Raw genomic sequence first — 18,172 nt, 5'->3', positions numbered from 1 at the left:
TGTGTGTGTGTGTGTGTGTGTGTGTGTGTGTGTGTGTGTGTGTGTGTGTGTGTGTGTGCGCGCGTGCGTGTGCGTGTTCATATTCAGACAGCTTTAAAGGCACAGGAAGTGTTTGTCTTGGATATATCTTGCAGGCAGGGTAAGAGAATCACCAAGATGTGAACATGTGTCATCATCTGAATAACAGACATTTAACTCATCACTATTAACTCACCAGCACATACTGTACATAAACATGCATGCACGCACGTGCACAAATGTAGGCAAACATACACATACACACACACAACACACACACACCACACACACCACACACACACACACCCCTCCTGCATCCAGGGTTAGACTTTTGGCTTGCCACCACCATAAACACACGTGTACACAACGTAATGAGTGTTTGTTTGGAGAAACAGAGGAGCTCTGCACTATGAATGTCCTCATCAGCCCTCCACTGCTCACGACAGGGAGAGCAGGCTGAATGCTGGGCGCACACACACACACACACACACACACACACACACACACACACACACACACACACACACACACACACAACATACACATTCATGGTTACACGCACATGTACACTGCTCCCAGTGGCCAACAGTACAAGACTGTGGTTATACTGGGAAACTCCTATAGTGACCAACAGTAGATGACTGTGGATTTACAGGGCAGCTCCCAGTGGGCAACAGTAGTAGGAGACTCTGGATGCACCGTGAAGAACTTCGCAACCACTGAAGCTGGGTGTTGTCTGTCTGGGAGAGACAAAGAGAAGTGTGTCCTTTTTGTTGAGGTTGCGGGATGCCTGACTTTAACAAGCTCAGAGGAAATTGAAAGCACAACCTAAGTTCAACTTCTATTGATTGTGTGAGTACAGGATGGGTTCCTGAAATGAACGTCATTGCTGGTCAGAGTGACAGGGGAGGAGAGGATAGTGTTGAGGATTGAGGACAGGTAGGGTAGCTGTCCAGGGCCTGTCTGTCCAAAGCTGTGAACCAGATTTCAAACTACTCTATCAAGACATCTGCCATTCCACGTACTAAACACACAGCACTACTATACTGCATACCTGAAACAGTAGTCTCTCACTATGAAGTACTGTAGTAAGAATCTATCCTCTTCAAAATAAATTACTTTGCATTCTTACAGTTCCTGTCTGTACTCTATAACACGCTTCCCAAAGCATACTGTAACGTTGTTTGTTAGATTTTTGAGGAAGCAATTGGATTCCATTCATTTCAGCAAGGTCCGAGATGGCTAATCCAATACACAAACCTTTATTGCCTGGTTATGTCATTTCTTTTGCCCCCATCCGTCTTTTTCTTTTTACTTTTTCCAGTCCACGCAGGTTTTGGATGACCATTTCTGAACATTTTATTCAACATGTCTGTGTCAATATTCTCAATATTCTACACTTATGAAGTGCAGGCTAGTTACTCAAGTGTCAAGGTGTTTACAATACACAATTCACATACCGTATGCAAAACAGTTTGTTGAAGCATTATACTGTAGGCGGTGAAATTATTGAGCTTCCTCAACAGTGTGGAGACTGAGCAATAAAGTAATAAGAATAATAAAACAATACAAATTAGCAATATGAACAAGACTATTTAGTTTGTTAGGTGTCAACTCTGGTTACCAAAATACTTAATTGAAATGGTTTAGTTAGTATAGGGGAGAAGTGATTGTCTACTGTTAACTCTCTCAGTGCCACGCCCCGACATATCCCGAGTTTTTCCCGAGTACCCTCAGTGCCAGCACGAGAAATCCCGAGTTTTTACTTTTGACTGTGATCGCGCTATTCTATTTATTTTTCATGATCACTTTCGCTTCCTGACTCGTTCAGACTCACCCGGAGCCGGATGTAAAAAAAAAAAATTCTTTTCCGGGTCACGTTGTTTTTCTCCGGTGATTTTCGGCCAGAATAGGGAAAGTCACGGTTTTTCACACGGTATAAAAAGCGAACGGAGAGGTCCACGTCTACTCTCTTTGGTCTGGGTGACGATCAGTCCTCGTAGTCGTGTATCGCATCGTAATTTAGCCTGATCAACGATTGTCGAAAATGTCAACATCCGGTTCTGACCGGATATGACGTGAGCCTGTTTGGGAGGGGGCGAGTGAGCCAGCGAGATCATCAATGTGTCGATTTGTTGCTCTCTACTGGTAGAACTGTATTATGGGTTTAAAACCCCAATCAGATCATTTATTTGAATGAAAAATTACAAAATTTAAAAATTAAAAAAAACGTTTGGGAGTACTTTATGAAAATACTCTTGGCACTGAAAGAGTTAACAGTTGCCTAAATTGTAATTTAAGGTGTTTTGCTTCTTGTCAAACCTATTATTTTTCCTATATTTATTTATGTAAATTTGGCATTTACCTTCTAAAATGTGTATGAGTTTACGCCAATAAACATTCGGTTGGGAATTCATTACAAGAAAAAACGGCTGTGAATCACGTGATTGAGTCTTTGTCGGGCATTGGAAACCTGCTTTGTGCTAAACTTTTGCTTCCTTCTTCAAGGTTTCTTTATTGTTAACCTTTTAGAGTTAAAAGAGTAAAATTAGTTGGTTCTGGTACTTCTCATGCTTTTGCAGCAAGAGCAAAAGTTTGGAACTAGAATAGGTCGATGAATATTTGTAAAGCCAGCATATCTGTTACCAGATCACCACCATTCTGAGGTGGTTAAAGGGTGCCCTCCATGGGGGCAATACTACGGCCAACAGCGTGCCACAAAGTGCATGTGTGTCACACGAAAAATGGACCTAACTGTCCAATTTTATGAATATATCAGTGGGGTTAAAGAGCCTATGCAAATATCTCCAGTCTGTTCCTTTAGTGTTAGGGTCACTTAAAATGGATTCACTGACCCTGGAACAAAGGAAGATCATTATTTTCTAACAGCCTGGGGCATATGTGTGCATATACGTACAGTAGGTGTGTGTATGTGTCTCTTTGACTTCAAAGTCTTAGTAGGCTATTAATAGGTCCACTAATGGACTGCAGTGGTAAATAGCCATGTCAGCATTCCGCTTTTGTTATCACTTCTACATTATAGATTCACCAGACAGTCACAAAACCCTAAGTACCTTCTAACTCACCTGCAATTATGGGGAGTAGGCTAGGCTCAAAGCGTGACACTGTTTTAATGGGTACCCCAAATCAAAAGCTGGCAAACTGTACTCTTACCCTAGATGTATCTTTTGATGTGAAAGGCAAATTGGATGAGTTCACAGCAAAGAACTTCAGCTCATTGCCCCCAATGCTTATGCAATTGACATGAAGCCAGAGCTAATGGTAGGCTAATGGTTAGGCTAAAGACTAAATGAAATGATGTTATGAAACATTCATGAGCCTTCATATGTGTACTCTACCATGTGCACACTGTGCTTTGACACCTGCGATCAGACAGCCTGCCATTGTGCAGTTATATATATATATATATATATATATATATATATATATATATATATATATATATATATATATATATATATATGTCACAGGGTGTTTGGAGAGCCAGGGTGATTGAAGACAGAGCGCTTGTTTTTAGGCACGGGCTTCGGGGCGATGCGGGGCTTTTCGAGACAGGGTTTATTAGCGAGGCTCGCGAGGAGGAGGAGAAGGAGGACGCGGCGCTGCGAGGCGGGGGTTTATTACGCGAGGCTCGCGAGGAGGAGCAGCTCCTCCTCCTCCTTCTCCTCCTCCGAGGAGGAGAAGGAGAACGCGGCGCGGACCTGTCTTTTGTTGTTCCCCCCCACATAGCAACCAGGAAGCTACGCTAGGGGAACGCTGAACACACGTTCACACGCACACGCTTGTCCATGACGGAGGCGCGCCGACTCAGTAGAGCTTGAGGCCGAGGAGGCGCGCCCTCGCGCCTCCAGGCGCGAGTGCCCGCGCTGACCGGCCGATGCTCTACTAGTCGACACAGCGCCGTTCGAGTTGTAAACCGATAGGGACAGAATAGTTCTTTTCATGGATCACTGTGTGTGTGTGTGTGTCAGGGAGAAACTAAAACAAAAGCCAGCAGAACACAATAAAAGTATCTTAACAGTCCATTGAAAGCATGAGCGCGTGCGCGTGTGCGTGCGTGCGCGTGTGTGTGTGTGTGTGTGGTCGCGGCCATACATGCTTGTGCACAAGCCTGGCTTGTGGCTCCCTCTAGTGTTGCTTCTACAGAATTGCTGGGTGGGTGGTAAAAACGAGCGAGCCTTCTTCAATCACCCTGGTTCTCCATTCACCCTGTAACATATATATATATATATATATTAGGGCGTAAGTGACACTACAATGAGCATAAAAAAACATTTAGGGTATTTTAATTGCTGTTTAATTTTTTTGATACCTTGAAAACCATATACGACTTTGACCCATCAATTGTTTAGTTGTTTTTTAATTGTCTACCCAATTAGCTCCATGTCCCTGTGACTGCCTACCCGTACTGTTTGGGTGTAGACAACCACACGTCTCCACCGATACACATGCAGTGGCCAGCTGCTTCTTTTCACCCGACAGAGCTTCACTGGGAAGGCATATAAAGTGTGCAGAGGAACATGCTATGTTCCCTACCAGTTCTATTCCCTGTTGACTAAGTGCCCCGAACCACCTGTAGGAGTCACTAGTGCAGCGAGAATACCCTCCCCTGCTCACTGCCCAACTGCAAACACAGCCAGTTGTGTCTGTTGGGGTGCCCGGCACTGTGGAGGATTCTAACATCAGTCTCCACAGTGGTGGGCATGTACTTTACCCCTACACCACCCAGATACCCCTGTTTTTAATGTATTTGTTGTTTTAGTTGGCTGACTCACTACTGTATGTGGTGTGGTGATGTATGTGATGTAATTCTCAGATTTTCACAAACCTAACCTGTCTGTCTCTCTCTCTCTCTGTCTCTCTCTCTGTCTCTCTCTCTCTCTCTCTCTCTCTCTCTCTCTCTCTCTCTCTCTCTCTCTCTCTCTCTCTCTCTCTCTCTCTCTCTCTCTCTCTCTCTCTCTCTCTCTAGGTAATGCCATCCAGGCATATGGTAATGGGACAGATGTGGGGGTGTGGCAGCCCATGCCTCCGGTGCAGACCACCACCACCACCCCACACCAGAGGAGCCGTGAGCGCAGCCCCAACACCATTGACAACCACATCAACACAGACGGCTTCTACCACTTCTGTGGCAGCCTGCAGGTTAGTTATGGTATTTTTTTCCAGTCTCGCCTCTAATCTATCTGTCTGCCCATGTATTTGTTTGTCTGTCAGTGGCTCCAGATGTAAGTCTACCTGTGGGCGCTGCTCGGTGATAATTTCATTCTGAATGTCAAACACTGGAGCCACTGATTGTTTGGAGGCACAGGGCTATACTGTCCCTCAACCAAACAGTTCAGTGTAACTCCCAACAAAGGAACAGAGATCAAAACGAAATGTTTTGATCGTTCAGCAATGGTAGCAGTCCTTTGGCTTTTGAAAGAGGCTGGCCAGCAGATAACCCTAAACAGTTGTGAAAGTGCGAGGAGACTTAAGTGCAAATATTTAGGGAAAACCATGGCGTTATGATACTGCATTTACAGAAGGGTAAGTTCACTTTCCTGTCCTGTGGCATAAAGCTTGGTCAACAAATGACAGAGTAAAAGGTCACATAATAGAGTGCAAAGAAAACAATTTAGTGATCCAGAGTAACTACTGTATATGACAGCTAAACATCAAACCAAGCATTGGTCTAAAGTAGCAACATCCTATCCAATTAACATACACACAACATACAGTATGCACACATGACATACTGTATATCTCCATATAACTAGCCTCTGTAAACAAGACCAGGAGACCTGGTTCTGCCAGACCCAGAATAAATTCCTAGTACGTAACACACCTACAAACCACTTTATAAGTTGAAATCTGAAGATCAGAGCACTATGTCACGCTAAGCTTGGCCAATCGAAAAGAGGGACCGGGAGGAAAAACGTTGAACCGGGAGGAAAAACGTTGACCGGGAGGAAAAGAGGGACAGACAAAGCCTCATGTAGGCCTGATAGTCTGGCAAAAATAGGTGACATGAAGGGATACATGTAATGAGGAGTACGTAAGTGTGCAGGTAGGGGTGTAGGGCTGGATCATGTCCTGACTGCCTTGTAGCACATCAGTGCTTTGACTGGGTGGGCAGCAACCAGAAGCCACTGAAGGGAGCACAGAAGGGGCAAGACATGGAAATGTAGGGAGGCGTGCTGCGGCATTCTGTTGACGGGGGTTGAGTGAGCATGCCGGCGGACTTGCAATAGTCAAGCCTGGAAAAGATTGAGACTTGGATAAGCTTGTCAGACTCCTTGGTGAAGAAGGATCTGATCCTATGCGTGATACTGTGTGTCCGTCCTCCAACTCTCAGTATTAAAATACAATAGTGACAGAATAGTGCGACGGACACATAATCACAACATCTCAGGTTCAATTCCAGTTGCACACCTGTGTTGGATGTCCTTCCTGTTCTCTTCCCTCAATCTCCTTTCTCGCTGCTAGCCTACCTAAATACAGCCCAAAACATTAAAACACAAAAATGTTTTAAAAATACAAATCTAGGGTGCAGTCATGCTGAACAGTGAACGAGACCACATTTCGGCTGCGAAACTAATTGCAAGCCACATATTCCAACCAAGCAATCTAAGGGGCATTCACCAGCCCGGCTGTGTCAGACACAGAAATTCACAATTTGTAGATGGAGTGGAAGGGAAGCATTAACAAAAGAAAAACATCCCCCTGATGCTTTGAGCAAATGACATGCAATCATCCAACCATTAATCAAAATATGCGTTAATCTCATTACGATCTGGGAATATTAGCTTGGGACATACTGTACCTAGTTTACAGCACTGGTGAAATGTAACCTGCTTTGTAACCACATTAACCCTAGTGTCTGTATTTTATGCATGTCATTACTGGCAAAACATTTTAAATATTTTTTTTAACGTTTCAAAATGTTGCGATGGGACATTTTACGTCACAATGCGACATGTTATGAGCTCGTAGATCTGCTCACTATTTGTTTTACGACCAAGTCACTTACGTTACAATAGGACTTAACGAGGTTAAAGATATAATCTGAATGTTTTATGTGGATTTTCTCTCTCCCGATGGAGTATATACGTATGTACTGTACAGTCATTGCAACGTAGTCCGAACTGCAATGAAGATGGCAGTGCTTCTAAAATTGTGTCCAATCCGGTGGGCTTTAAATTATTGTATTGACATCGTCAACCAGCAGGTCTACATATCTCAATGGAAGAGTAGTGAGACCACCTCTAACCACTGTAGAAGTACTAGTTATATTTTATTAACATACTCTACCATACAGATTGGTTAAAATAAAGTTTTATTCATTAAAATGAGTACAATAAGTAAATATTGTACTGTCGCTGTAAAATCTCAATTGCCTTGAAGCCATGGCGTATGAGATCTTCTAATGTTAATGGACATTCATAAAATGTGAGACTCTGAGGGCTGCTTCCCATTTGACTAGTATAAATAGCGTGCTAAAGTAATCTTTAAGTAAGTTACTTTAAGCAAGACAGGTGTAACTTTTGTCATGCCATTGAAACAGACAGCATTGCAGTTGGACGGATGTACAGATCCGCCTCCATGGATCCTTGAACCGAACCTAGAGCGGGCGATTTTTTTCATGCGAATAATACGTTTTTTTTTTAAACCTTCTAAAGTCAATGCAAGCTTCCACATCAGTTTCGCGGAGCGAAAAAAGCGTCTTTTAATTATTCGGAACGAGTCCGAATTTTGCGTATATTCGCATATTCGCCGGTGTGTAACCGCCTTCAGAGTTCAGATAACGCTCTGGATTTAATGTGTGCTATTTTGTCATGGAACTACTCTGATGTAAAAAAATAAAAAATAAAGTCCTATGAAATCCTAGTTGCGGAAATATGTTTAATTGGCATCAATCCTCTAATTATTGTCAAAAAGCCATTGGACTTCCAATTAGATTTTGAGGTGAGGAATTCAGATGAAATATAAAAAAGATTTTTTTAGCCATTTTTGAACCAATATAACAGAACTACAGGATGTTATTACCAGATATTCTAGCAGCATTTCACATCAGTGAAGTAATTGTAACATATTTTTTTTCACCAGACATCATTTCAATGAGGTGTCCAAAGCAACATAGTAAAAGTCCTAAGAAATCCTAGTTGCGGAAATATGTTTAATTGGCATCAATCCAAGATGTCCACAAATTATTGTCAAAAAGTCATGTCAATTATGGTGAGTCAATGTCAATTAAACATATTTCCGCAACTAGGATTTCTTAGGACTTATGGTATGTTGTTCTGGACACCGCATAGAAATTATGTATGGTGAAAGAAGTACAGTTACAATTACTTTGATGTGAAATGTTAGTTTGCTAGACTATCTGGTAATAACATCCGGTAGTTATATTGGTTCAAAAATGGCCAATTTTGTTACAATTACTTTGTTATAAAATGTTAGTTTACCTGGACTATGACGAGAGTTTCTGTGTTAGACCCCTTTATCTGTTGTTTTCCTTTGCTAGTTTTGGGTTTGTGAACAGATCTGTGTGTGTGTGTGTGTGTGTTTATCTGTGTGTGTGTGTGTGTGTGTGTGTGTGTGTGTGTGTGTGTATCTCGGTGTGTGTGTGTGTGTGTGTGTGTGTGTGTGTGTGTGTGTGTGTGTGTGTGTGTGTGTGTGTGTGTGTGTGTGTGTGTGTGTGTGTGTGTGTGTGTGTGTGTGTGTGTGTGTGTGTGTGTGTGTGTGGCTATCAAGACAGACTATGTTTTTGCAATGACTCACTCTGGGGACAAGGCTGTCAGACAACTCACTTCTCTCTTCCTAACAATTACATAGGCATACACTCACACATAGTACCTACACGCACGCACGCACGCGCACACACACACACACACACACACACACACACACACACACACACACACACACACACACACACACACACACACACACACATATACACACACACACACACACACACACACACACACACACACACACACACACACACACCGAGATAAACACTCACAGTAATAAGCAAAGGCCATTGACTCAGAACCCCAACACTTCCTGCCAGTGACAGCTCAGCAACAGTCACAACAACAATACATTTACTGTGCACAGTGAGGCTTGAAAGAAACAAATCAGAAGTGCAGGGAGAGGAGAAGCATGTGGAAGGTGTTCTCTATCGTCTGAATGACAGGGGAAAGAAGCTCCTCGGCTCCCAGCGAGACACTCTGTTTTAAGAGCTTAAAGGGAAACGGCCCCTGTGCCTTCAACCCTGCTACCTGTCGGTGTTCACAGATCTAGCCCCAGGCTCCTGGGTGCATCGCTCAGATGTTATAGAGCTCAGAGTGAACCCAAACACAGACACGGGAGGTGAGGTTTAACCACATAAACCCTCTAATATTATAAAACAGACCTGAGTTGCAACTGTACTTGGACCGTTTTTTTTCCATCTACACCAAAAATCACCCCATCTACAAGCTCACAACGCGCGGCGACACGTTGTGAGCTTGTACGTCTACTATTTTTGCCGAATGTTCCTCCCAGAATAGGGATGCTGGGATTCAAGTGGTTAAATCCTATGTACTTCATTGAACGGAGTCCCCCAAGGACTAGGACCTCAACCTTTCCCCCCTCAACATCAAATCTCTTCGCCGTGAACACACGATAATAGTAGATCTTCCTTCCCCTTCCCTTCACGTTCGCCCCAAGAATAGGGACGCTGGGGTTCAAGTGGTTTTAAGACGGCTTATTTGTAGAGGATGGCTGTGAGTTGAGGAGCGATGGAGAAAAACGTGGCCAGGCCGGGATGGCAGGCGAGCAGGCCGGCATATGAGGAGTGATCCTGAGGACAAGGAAAGAGAGTTATAGCACAATCTTGGAAACAAACACCAAGAACTAATTACTAACCTGGAGGTGTGAAGCGTGTCACTTACCACTGGAGCTGAAAAAAGCAAAACGATCTGACAATGAGTGGGTGAAGAAGAGCCAGGGTTTATATGCAGGAGAGGTGAGGAGCGGATGGATGGCAGCTGTGTCGACTGAGGGAGGTGAGGAGCTGATTGAAGGCAACTGAGCTGGATCCAGGGAAACACACACACACACACACACACACACACACACACACACACACACACACACACACACACACACACACACACACACACACACACACACACACACACACACACACACACACACAGAGAGAGAGAGTCCAACAGGGGACACAGAAGGAGAGGGAAACAAACAGAAACACAAGGGAAGATCTCTCTCTTTCCCACTCTCTCTCTCTCTGTTCACTTGCTTCCCCAGTGTGTTGTTTTTGTGTGATTGTGATTCTGTCGTGTTGAATTTGGCTTGGAAATGCAGTCAAGAGGGCCGCTGGTGAGTTCTCTCACTACACACAAGCAACAACAGCCCACCAACCCAGCCTACCCACTGTTAACATCCTACAGTACACACACAATTGCCAGAACGCACACACGCACGCATGCACACGAACGCACACACAAACGCACACCCACACACACACACACACACACACACACACACACACACACGCAAGGCTATAGGCTACTCATAAACACATGTGCACCGAGTGCATCCACAAGGCCCTTGGGCAAAGTCAGGCTGTTCTTATGAATATAGTTGACTCCAAAGCAAGCGGCAAAGCGCCCCAGACAATATGGAAATCAAACGCATATGCTAATGTGACTTTTTAGAAGCAAACAGGCAACAGAGCAGGTGTCAGTCACGTGGACAAACACGCACGAGAGCAAGAGCCAGTAGCCTATCTTTGGTTCTGTGAAGTGAAATTGGTTTGCATGTGGAGATTAGATACTGCAACGTGATTATTGTTTTCATGTTTGAAATCGCTGGGCGCGTTGAAGCTATAGGAAACAAAACAGCTGTATTATCATAGTGCCGTACCAGATGGAAGTTCATAATTATGAACAGAACTGGCTTTCTCAGAATCATGATCATGATCAAGAGCAATTTCAATTACGTGTACTACGCATCCCAGGTTTTTTGATATGCCACACTCATTAGTAGTATTTCGCTTAAGGAAACATCGAGCTACTGTATAAAAGATAATCACTTCAACGCTCTGCTTTGCAATCTGCAGTATGAAAACACATCATACTATCAACACCTCTAGGACTAAGATGCAGATGAAACTTCCTCATAGAGGGCTTAGAAACTAGGGGTGCAACTGTTATTCGAAGTAATCGATTTAAATGTGTATAAAATATCGATTTTTGTGAAAATAGCAGATCACGATGTAACACATTGTGAGCTTGTAGATCGGCTATATTTGCATGGCACCATTGCATGATAAAGTATAGGGCTTAAGTGGTTAATCAGACCAATCAAATCAGATTGTCTTTTGTGTCGATTCGTTGATATAATACAAAATGCATTTCAACATTATTTGATTAATTGAAAAAGTAATCGAAAATAATTGATAGTTGCAGGTCATTAGAAACCATTGCCTTAAGGTAAAGAGCCTGTTTTAATCACTAATCTTTATGCAGAAACCTGCAAATACACTATGATTTATCCTTCCACTAGAGCATTTTCTATGTGAAATTTTGTGCCGAAGGAAAAGTGTTTTATAACAAACTAAAGTCTTTCTTTATTTCACTAGCTCTACCAATGCCAATACAGAACATCCCTTACACCCCTGCTGGATACATTTATTATTCTGTCATACCACACACACACACACACACACACACACACACACACACACACACACACACACACACACACACACACACACACACACTAACCAGTTTACAATTTCAGTGTGTTTGCAAGCATGTCTTCGTAATTAATTTGATAGCATTCAATTATCAGCTCACAATTAGGACATTGTGAGGGTTTAGCAGTACATACTATACTAAGTGCCCAGCACTGTGCATAATATGTGTGATTTTTTTACATTATTTATATTGAATGCGACCCATAGGGCTGAACAACAAACTGATGCAACAAAATAACCAGCTGCTCAGGGGCTTTCACCATAAAGCACTGCCCACTGCGGAACTTCCCTCACACACCCTCATTGTGGTGTGTGTGTGTGTGTGTGTGTGTGTGTGTGTGTGTGTGTGTGTGTGTGTGTGTGTGTGTGTGTGTGTGTGTGTGTGTGTGTGTGTGTGTGTGTGTGTGTGTGTGTGTGTGTGTGTGTGTGTGTGTGTGTGTGTGTGTGTGTGTGTGTGTGTGCACGTGCGTGTGTGTGAGCAAAGGAGAAAGAAGGAGCGAAAATACGTGTATGTGTGCTTGTGTGAATTTGAGATGAGATCAGTGTGCGATTGTCCTTCTGTTCTAAGCCTGGCTCCTCTTTCCTTCTCACTGTAAATATCAAAGGTTGTAAAAGTTTAAGAGCTCTGGGGCCAAACTCTCGGAGAGCATTAAAGTTTAATTTTACATTTGTTTGTCTACTAACTTGTTTTCCATTTCACTTAAGTTGAAGTTTTCGGATTGCACATTCATGTGCAATCCGATGCTACCTGATGAAAAAGCCATTCACTGCTTTATTATATGTATTAAAAATGCATTATCGTACTGCTATTTAATTATTATTATTATTATTATTATTATTATTATTATGAATGTATGTGAATTATTTAAAATAATTCACATACATTTCTTTTATTCTGTTTTTATTTTGTTTAATTTACCATTTTCATCTAATCTGGTATTGTTGTCCCCTCATCTAGAAGGTGATTACAATTCTTACCTTTACAAATTGCATTTTTGTGGTTTGCCTTTGCCTCTGATTGTTCTGGGAATCTGGTGTCTCTTGTTGCAAGAAAAGCCAAAGAGCACTGATTACAATACATTCATCAAGTGACTTACAACATGTGACAAAAATGAGTGCAGTGCTATTTCCCAAGGATATAGGGAGAGTAGAATGTCTGGAACAATGAACACACACACCATGGACTGGTGATTTCTGTGGTCTTACGGTACGTTTGTGTACGTGAACTGTTTGCCATAATGTGAAGTGATGTCCGGGTGCGTTTTTATGTTTGGAGCCAGTAATATTGACTACAATTCTCCATGTTTCTGTCTCACAGGCTCAGAAACTGAAGTCCAACTCCAGTGCTGATGGTGTTCTATGTGTGGTAAGGACATATCCAAGTGCTGTTATACTGTATTTCTGTTCATAACATAGCTGAATTGGAACTCCCTCTGTATTTCTGTTCATAACATAGCTGAATTGGAACTCCCACATTGAAGTTCTCCATTGTACAAGAACCCACGCCTATGCTAGTTTTTGTTTTGTTAAAATTGTGAATCTTGTCAATCCTGCTACTGCTCTTGACCAAAATGCACTGGCCTTAGAGCAGGAGTTGCTTATTGGTGGGAACTGAAGAAAGGCTGCTCACTGCTGCTAATGGTTAGGATGGATTAAATGCAGAGAACTAATTCTGGGTATGTGTGAATGTACTTAACATATAAATACACTTAGCTTAATTTAAGGCACTCCACTTTGTGTTATGCGGACAACACCCATAGCCATGATATACTGTACTGTAATCACGATATATCATGCTCTTTTAGTGTTATTGCTTATTGCAGAATAAGTATTAAAACATATTCTACAGGGTTTCACCATGAATCAAGAGATGAAAAAGCTATATTTGCCAATGTGCCCACACTTTCTTTGACTGGTTTAGGCATTAACAAAAACTCTTAAGGCACCACTTGACATACCGTAAGAATGAGAGTAAGAAAAACAACTTAGGCTGACTACCTTGAGTGTTAAATATAAAGTAAAAACACCTGTCTGGTTAAAGGTAGGGTAAGTGATATTTTGTGGTTAAAACAAACAAACAAAACGTTGCATTATTCTGATAGTAATCATTGCTATAGTGTTTGTTCAGTAACAGGCGTCTCCCCGTCACTCCAGCTCTTTAATAAATAGAAAATACTTTTTCAGGTGGGTTGCCAATTTTTGCCAATCAGGAGAGAGCACCCATTTATTATCAGCTTCAATTTTATAGTGTTCCAGTTCTAATTTTGTCTGCTCATTTCTTTGTGTCATCACTTCCAATTGCACTTGTTTAATCTGTATCCTGTGAGTGCTCTCTCCTGATTGGATAAAATTGGTATCCTGACCTGAAAATACATTGTCTGTTTAATAAAGAGCTACAGAGACATAGAGACTCCTGTTACTGAACAAAAACTCTAGCAATGAGTACTATCAGAATATAAAGCAATTTAACACTTACTGGTATTTTAACATTAACAACCACAAAATCACTTTCCCATTAAATCTGGGAAAGCATCTGTGTCATTTTAGCTATATAGTTTTTCCAGAAAACTCTTAGGATTTAGAACAGTGGTTTAGAACAGTGGTTCTCAAAAATTGCAGATATGCAAGCTCACAGCGCATCACTTCATGCCACGCTGCAAGCTTGTACATCTGCTTTTAAAAAAAAACCTTTAAAGTGGCTTCCAGTGATTTAGAAGGCATCTGCAGAATCAGGTCTTAAAATGACTTTCGTTCTATCGATTACTCACCCCATGGAGCCTTGAATTTATGGAGATTCTTTTAGTTTTTGTCACATTCCTAAGCCAATAATTTGATGACCGGCGAATAGGAGACTCATTGAGTGACCGACTCCGCCGCTCATCAAATTATTGGCTTAGGAATGCGACAAAAAACTAAACAAATTCCATGAATTGAAGGCTTCATGGGGTGTAAAAAAAAAATAAGTAATTTTTGGGGTGAACAATCCCTTTAATGGGGTTAAGAGGAAATATTTGATTATGACCTTAGCTTCTGCAAAGCTGTTGTTTGTTTTGCCTGGGCCTAATTATTACTATCATGAGATAATGCTTGACAAATCAGAAGGCTATTTAGTTAAAACAAACGTTATCACAATAAGTGTCAGCTCATGAACTGAGTATAATTGGGCCTTTACATGGAAATGATGTTGGGATTGAAAATATCAACCATGACATATTCCTTATCTCCTTGAGACAAGACATTTATCCAAAACACACACCCTACCCTGACCCCAGGGTCAAAGGTCACTGGACCCTATGAGACCATGGCAGCCTTCATGCCTGCCTTTGTAATCTCCTTGGTCTTTGTAGACTCTTTGAGGCTGAAATGGGATGGCTGTTTATCTGGCGGCTTTTAAAGTTCACTGTAAATGTCATTGTACAATAATAAGGCGGCGTTATGCACTGGACTGACATTTAGCAGAGGCAGGGACAGGTCTGGAGGAGATGACCCAACCACTGGCTTGCTCGCTGCTTTATTAGCATTTATCACCACTCTAAACACACGCGATATGTATTCTCTTTCTGACACAGAACACGGAGATGCCTTGGCCTTTTGGTTAAGAAAATTACCTTTAATTTTTTCTTTGTCTCTGAAAACTAATATGCTTCTACAGGTACACATTCTATCCTTAAAGTCATACTGTGTCAAAGTCATTCATTTTAATAATATTTTTGGTGACACCCGTTGTAGCTGTGTTGTCATTACGGAAGTACCGCTCAAAAAGGGATGCTGCAGGGTCCTAGTGCCTATTTTGGAATGCAAGTCAGAAACTGTATTTATTTACTGTAAAATATATAACTTGCGTTTCCGGTGCCTAGTGTCAGGCACTTTCGAATAAAAATTCAATTTACAATTTAGGCATTTAGCAGACGCTCTTTATCCAGAGCAACTTACAGTAAGCAAGGTAAACGCATGCATCAAAAATGCATGGAGACAGTGTAGTGTCTCAGTAATCTACTAAAAATAGTGTTTAGTGTTTGGTTTGGAGAAGTTGTGGTTATTGTGAAAAATACACCAGTGAAAGATTAAATGTGGCATCCAAAGTATGCCATATTTTCTATCAACTGAGTAGAAATTAGATTAGCTCTAGTTAATATATTAAGGTATGTAATATGATATTTCAGGTGACAAATAAAACAGCTTCTCTGAATGTACAAATCAAACATAAATAAATAGGTCTCATAGCTTGCATGGCAAAGGCTGTTATCTAAAAGATTAGTATTACATGAAGTTGCCTACAAAAGTGTTGTCTTTCTTTCTTTCTTTCTTTCGTTAATTCACGTCACCCTTTCTCTCTCACCCAGGATCCTCAGATTGATGGCCCCGGCACGTCTAATGCTATCCCAAGAAATTCAGCGGTACCAAGATGGCCTCCACCAGGCCTGGCCCCTCTGCTGCCCCAGCTGCTCTGGCTGTGGTACTACACCCTGCGAGCACTCTCCTCGGCGGCCATCTTGTAGCCTAGCCACCTCACAGCAACAAACAACCACGGACTGACGAACATATTTGTATAAAAAAAGAAGCTAAACGAGATATTATATTCTCTGTTACTAATACCCGTTGTATTTCCCTCATGATTTGTATTCCTGTTTTCTTGTTCCTAATTTGTTATTATGAATTGTTTTCATTTTTTGTTTTTTGGAAGCTTTATTTTTGTGTTGCAGTTATGCGCTAAATCTAATTGTTAACTCGGTTTGGCTAAGTGTTCCTTTTGGGTTAGTCGAAAGAGCGATTACAAAAAGATTCTATGTAGCTCACTAGGTGATCGTGAGAAATAGGACCACATTCCAACACAGAAAGACAGGTGGCTCTCAGAAGGGGTCGTATATTTGATCTTTTCTCAATTCTGCTTGTGTATCAAGGCTCACCGGAGACATAGAGGCTCAAGTATCGCTTCTAGCCACCCACTTCAGTAACAGCTGCATTAAAACAGATGGGCAGCCTTTTAGGTGTTAATTGTCTAATCTGTGGTGTATCTGTGTTTTGATAATGGTGTTCAGCTGCTATTCCACATTTTACCATTCAAACAAAGGATGGGGATGCTGTCAGTCACAAAAATGACCACTTGAGAAAGTTTTGATGGACAACTGAACTATAGCTTCAAAGTAGAGGTCTTCAGGGGTCTACCCAAACCGGAAATACATGGCAATACCCGAGACCCATGTTCGTGTCTGTGTTTTATTTTGGTCAATTGTACCTCACGATTGTTTATCATTATGTGTTGTACCCGAGTGGATCCAAGAAGACACTCAGCACTGATCTGGAGAGAAAGACATGAAGTGATGTGTTGTAATTGGATATTGGAACGAATTCCAGTGGTCCAATTAGGGTTCGAGTGTGTCATTTTGGACCCGTTAAGACCTCTACTAAGACCTCAAAAGTGACTGATGGCGCTCTAGCAACACTTACTTCAACCTCAGAGGCCCTTTAACAGCGATGCTTCTTTCTGAATCACATTGATACACACAATGCAGCATGCAAAAGCACAGGTGAAGACACGCACACACACACATAGTCCACATCTCCGCACATTGTTGTGGTATACACTTAACGCCAACAGGTAACTGAATCCACTCAGCTCATAATAGTGATTGTACATAATTGTAATTGTTAGAAGTCTACGAAATTGTCAGTGTTTCTCAGTGGAAGAGGATACAGGATAATGGATAATTTGCTACTGGTTTGACCAGGCAGTTTCACCATAAGTTATTTATAGAGGTTGTTAAAACTTTGCTGAGTATGACATTGTGGTGAGTGTCACAGTGTGGTCATGGGTGGTCATGCCATGCTGTCTATAATAACAGGAGCTGAGGGATAACTATCTTAGGCTTATTGTTGTACTGTGTATTCAACTCTTCCTGTGTTCACACCCCACCGCTCCAAAATCTACCCACAGAAAAATCCTGAGTGTCAATTTAACTCAGACTGTGTAGGAATGGACCCGTCCATGTCTACACTCTCAGAGTTAAATTACAGTAACACTGAGGATTTTACTATACATGAGGCTCAGTGTAATGTCGTATTGCCTCAGCAGTGAAACTGTCAAAATGTTGGGGCGAGTTATTTCAAAATCATTGCGTTTTTGTAAACGGAGTCCGATCCATTACAGTTCATGACACGTGACTTCTGTATGTAAATTGTTGAAGCGTTTTTGTATGTCTGCACTGAGGATTGCTGGGAAAAAGCCACAGATTTGTGTCATAGTTGTGTTGAGTTCTCCAATAGAGAAAACACCCCTCTTTCAATCCACATTGAGGAGAGAACATATGATTTTAGCCCTTTTTTTTTCTCCCTCCATCGTAGGAATTAATTTATAATTCCTATGAATCTCCCAACATCACACAC

At 41.8% G+C, this 18,172-nt stretch overlaps 1 protein-coding gene across 1 annotated transcript in view; it reads left to right on the top strand.

The window, feature by feature from the left end:
• gfra1a (gdnf family receptor alpha 1a) overlaps nucleotides 1-17,173 on the top strand; it is a 119,285-nt gene extending 102,112 nt beyond the window's left edge. Inside the window, exons 8-10 of the mRNA XM_080449202.1 lie at nucleotides 5,009-5,181; nucleotides 13,107-13,154; nucleotides 16,132-17,173. Coding sequence (XP_080305328.1) covers nucleotides 5,009-5,181; nucleotides 13,107-13,154; nucleotides 16,132-16,287 — 377 coding nt within the window. The 3' untranslated portion in view covers nucleotides 16,288-17,173. The remainder of the gene's footprint in view (nucleotides 1-5,008; nucleotides 5,182-13,106; nucleotides 13,155-16,131) is intronic.
• The last annotated feature ends 999 nt before the right edge of the window (nucleotides 17,174-18,172 follow it).

Source organism: Gymnoscopelus braueri (assembly GCF_963280865.1).
Source record: "Gymnoscopelus braueri genome assembly, chromosome: 14".
Taxonomy (NCBI): Eukaryota; Metazoa; Chordata; class Actinopteri; order Myctophiformes; family Myctophidae; genus Gymnoscopelus; species Gymnoscopelus braueri.
Note: the sequence above shows the minus strand (reverse complement) of the source record. Positions and strands in the feature narration are given on the sequence as shown.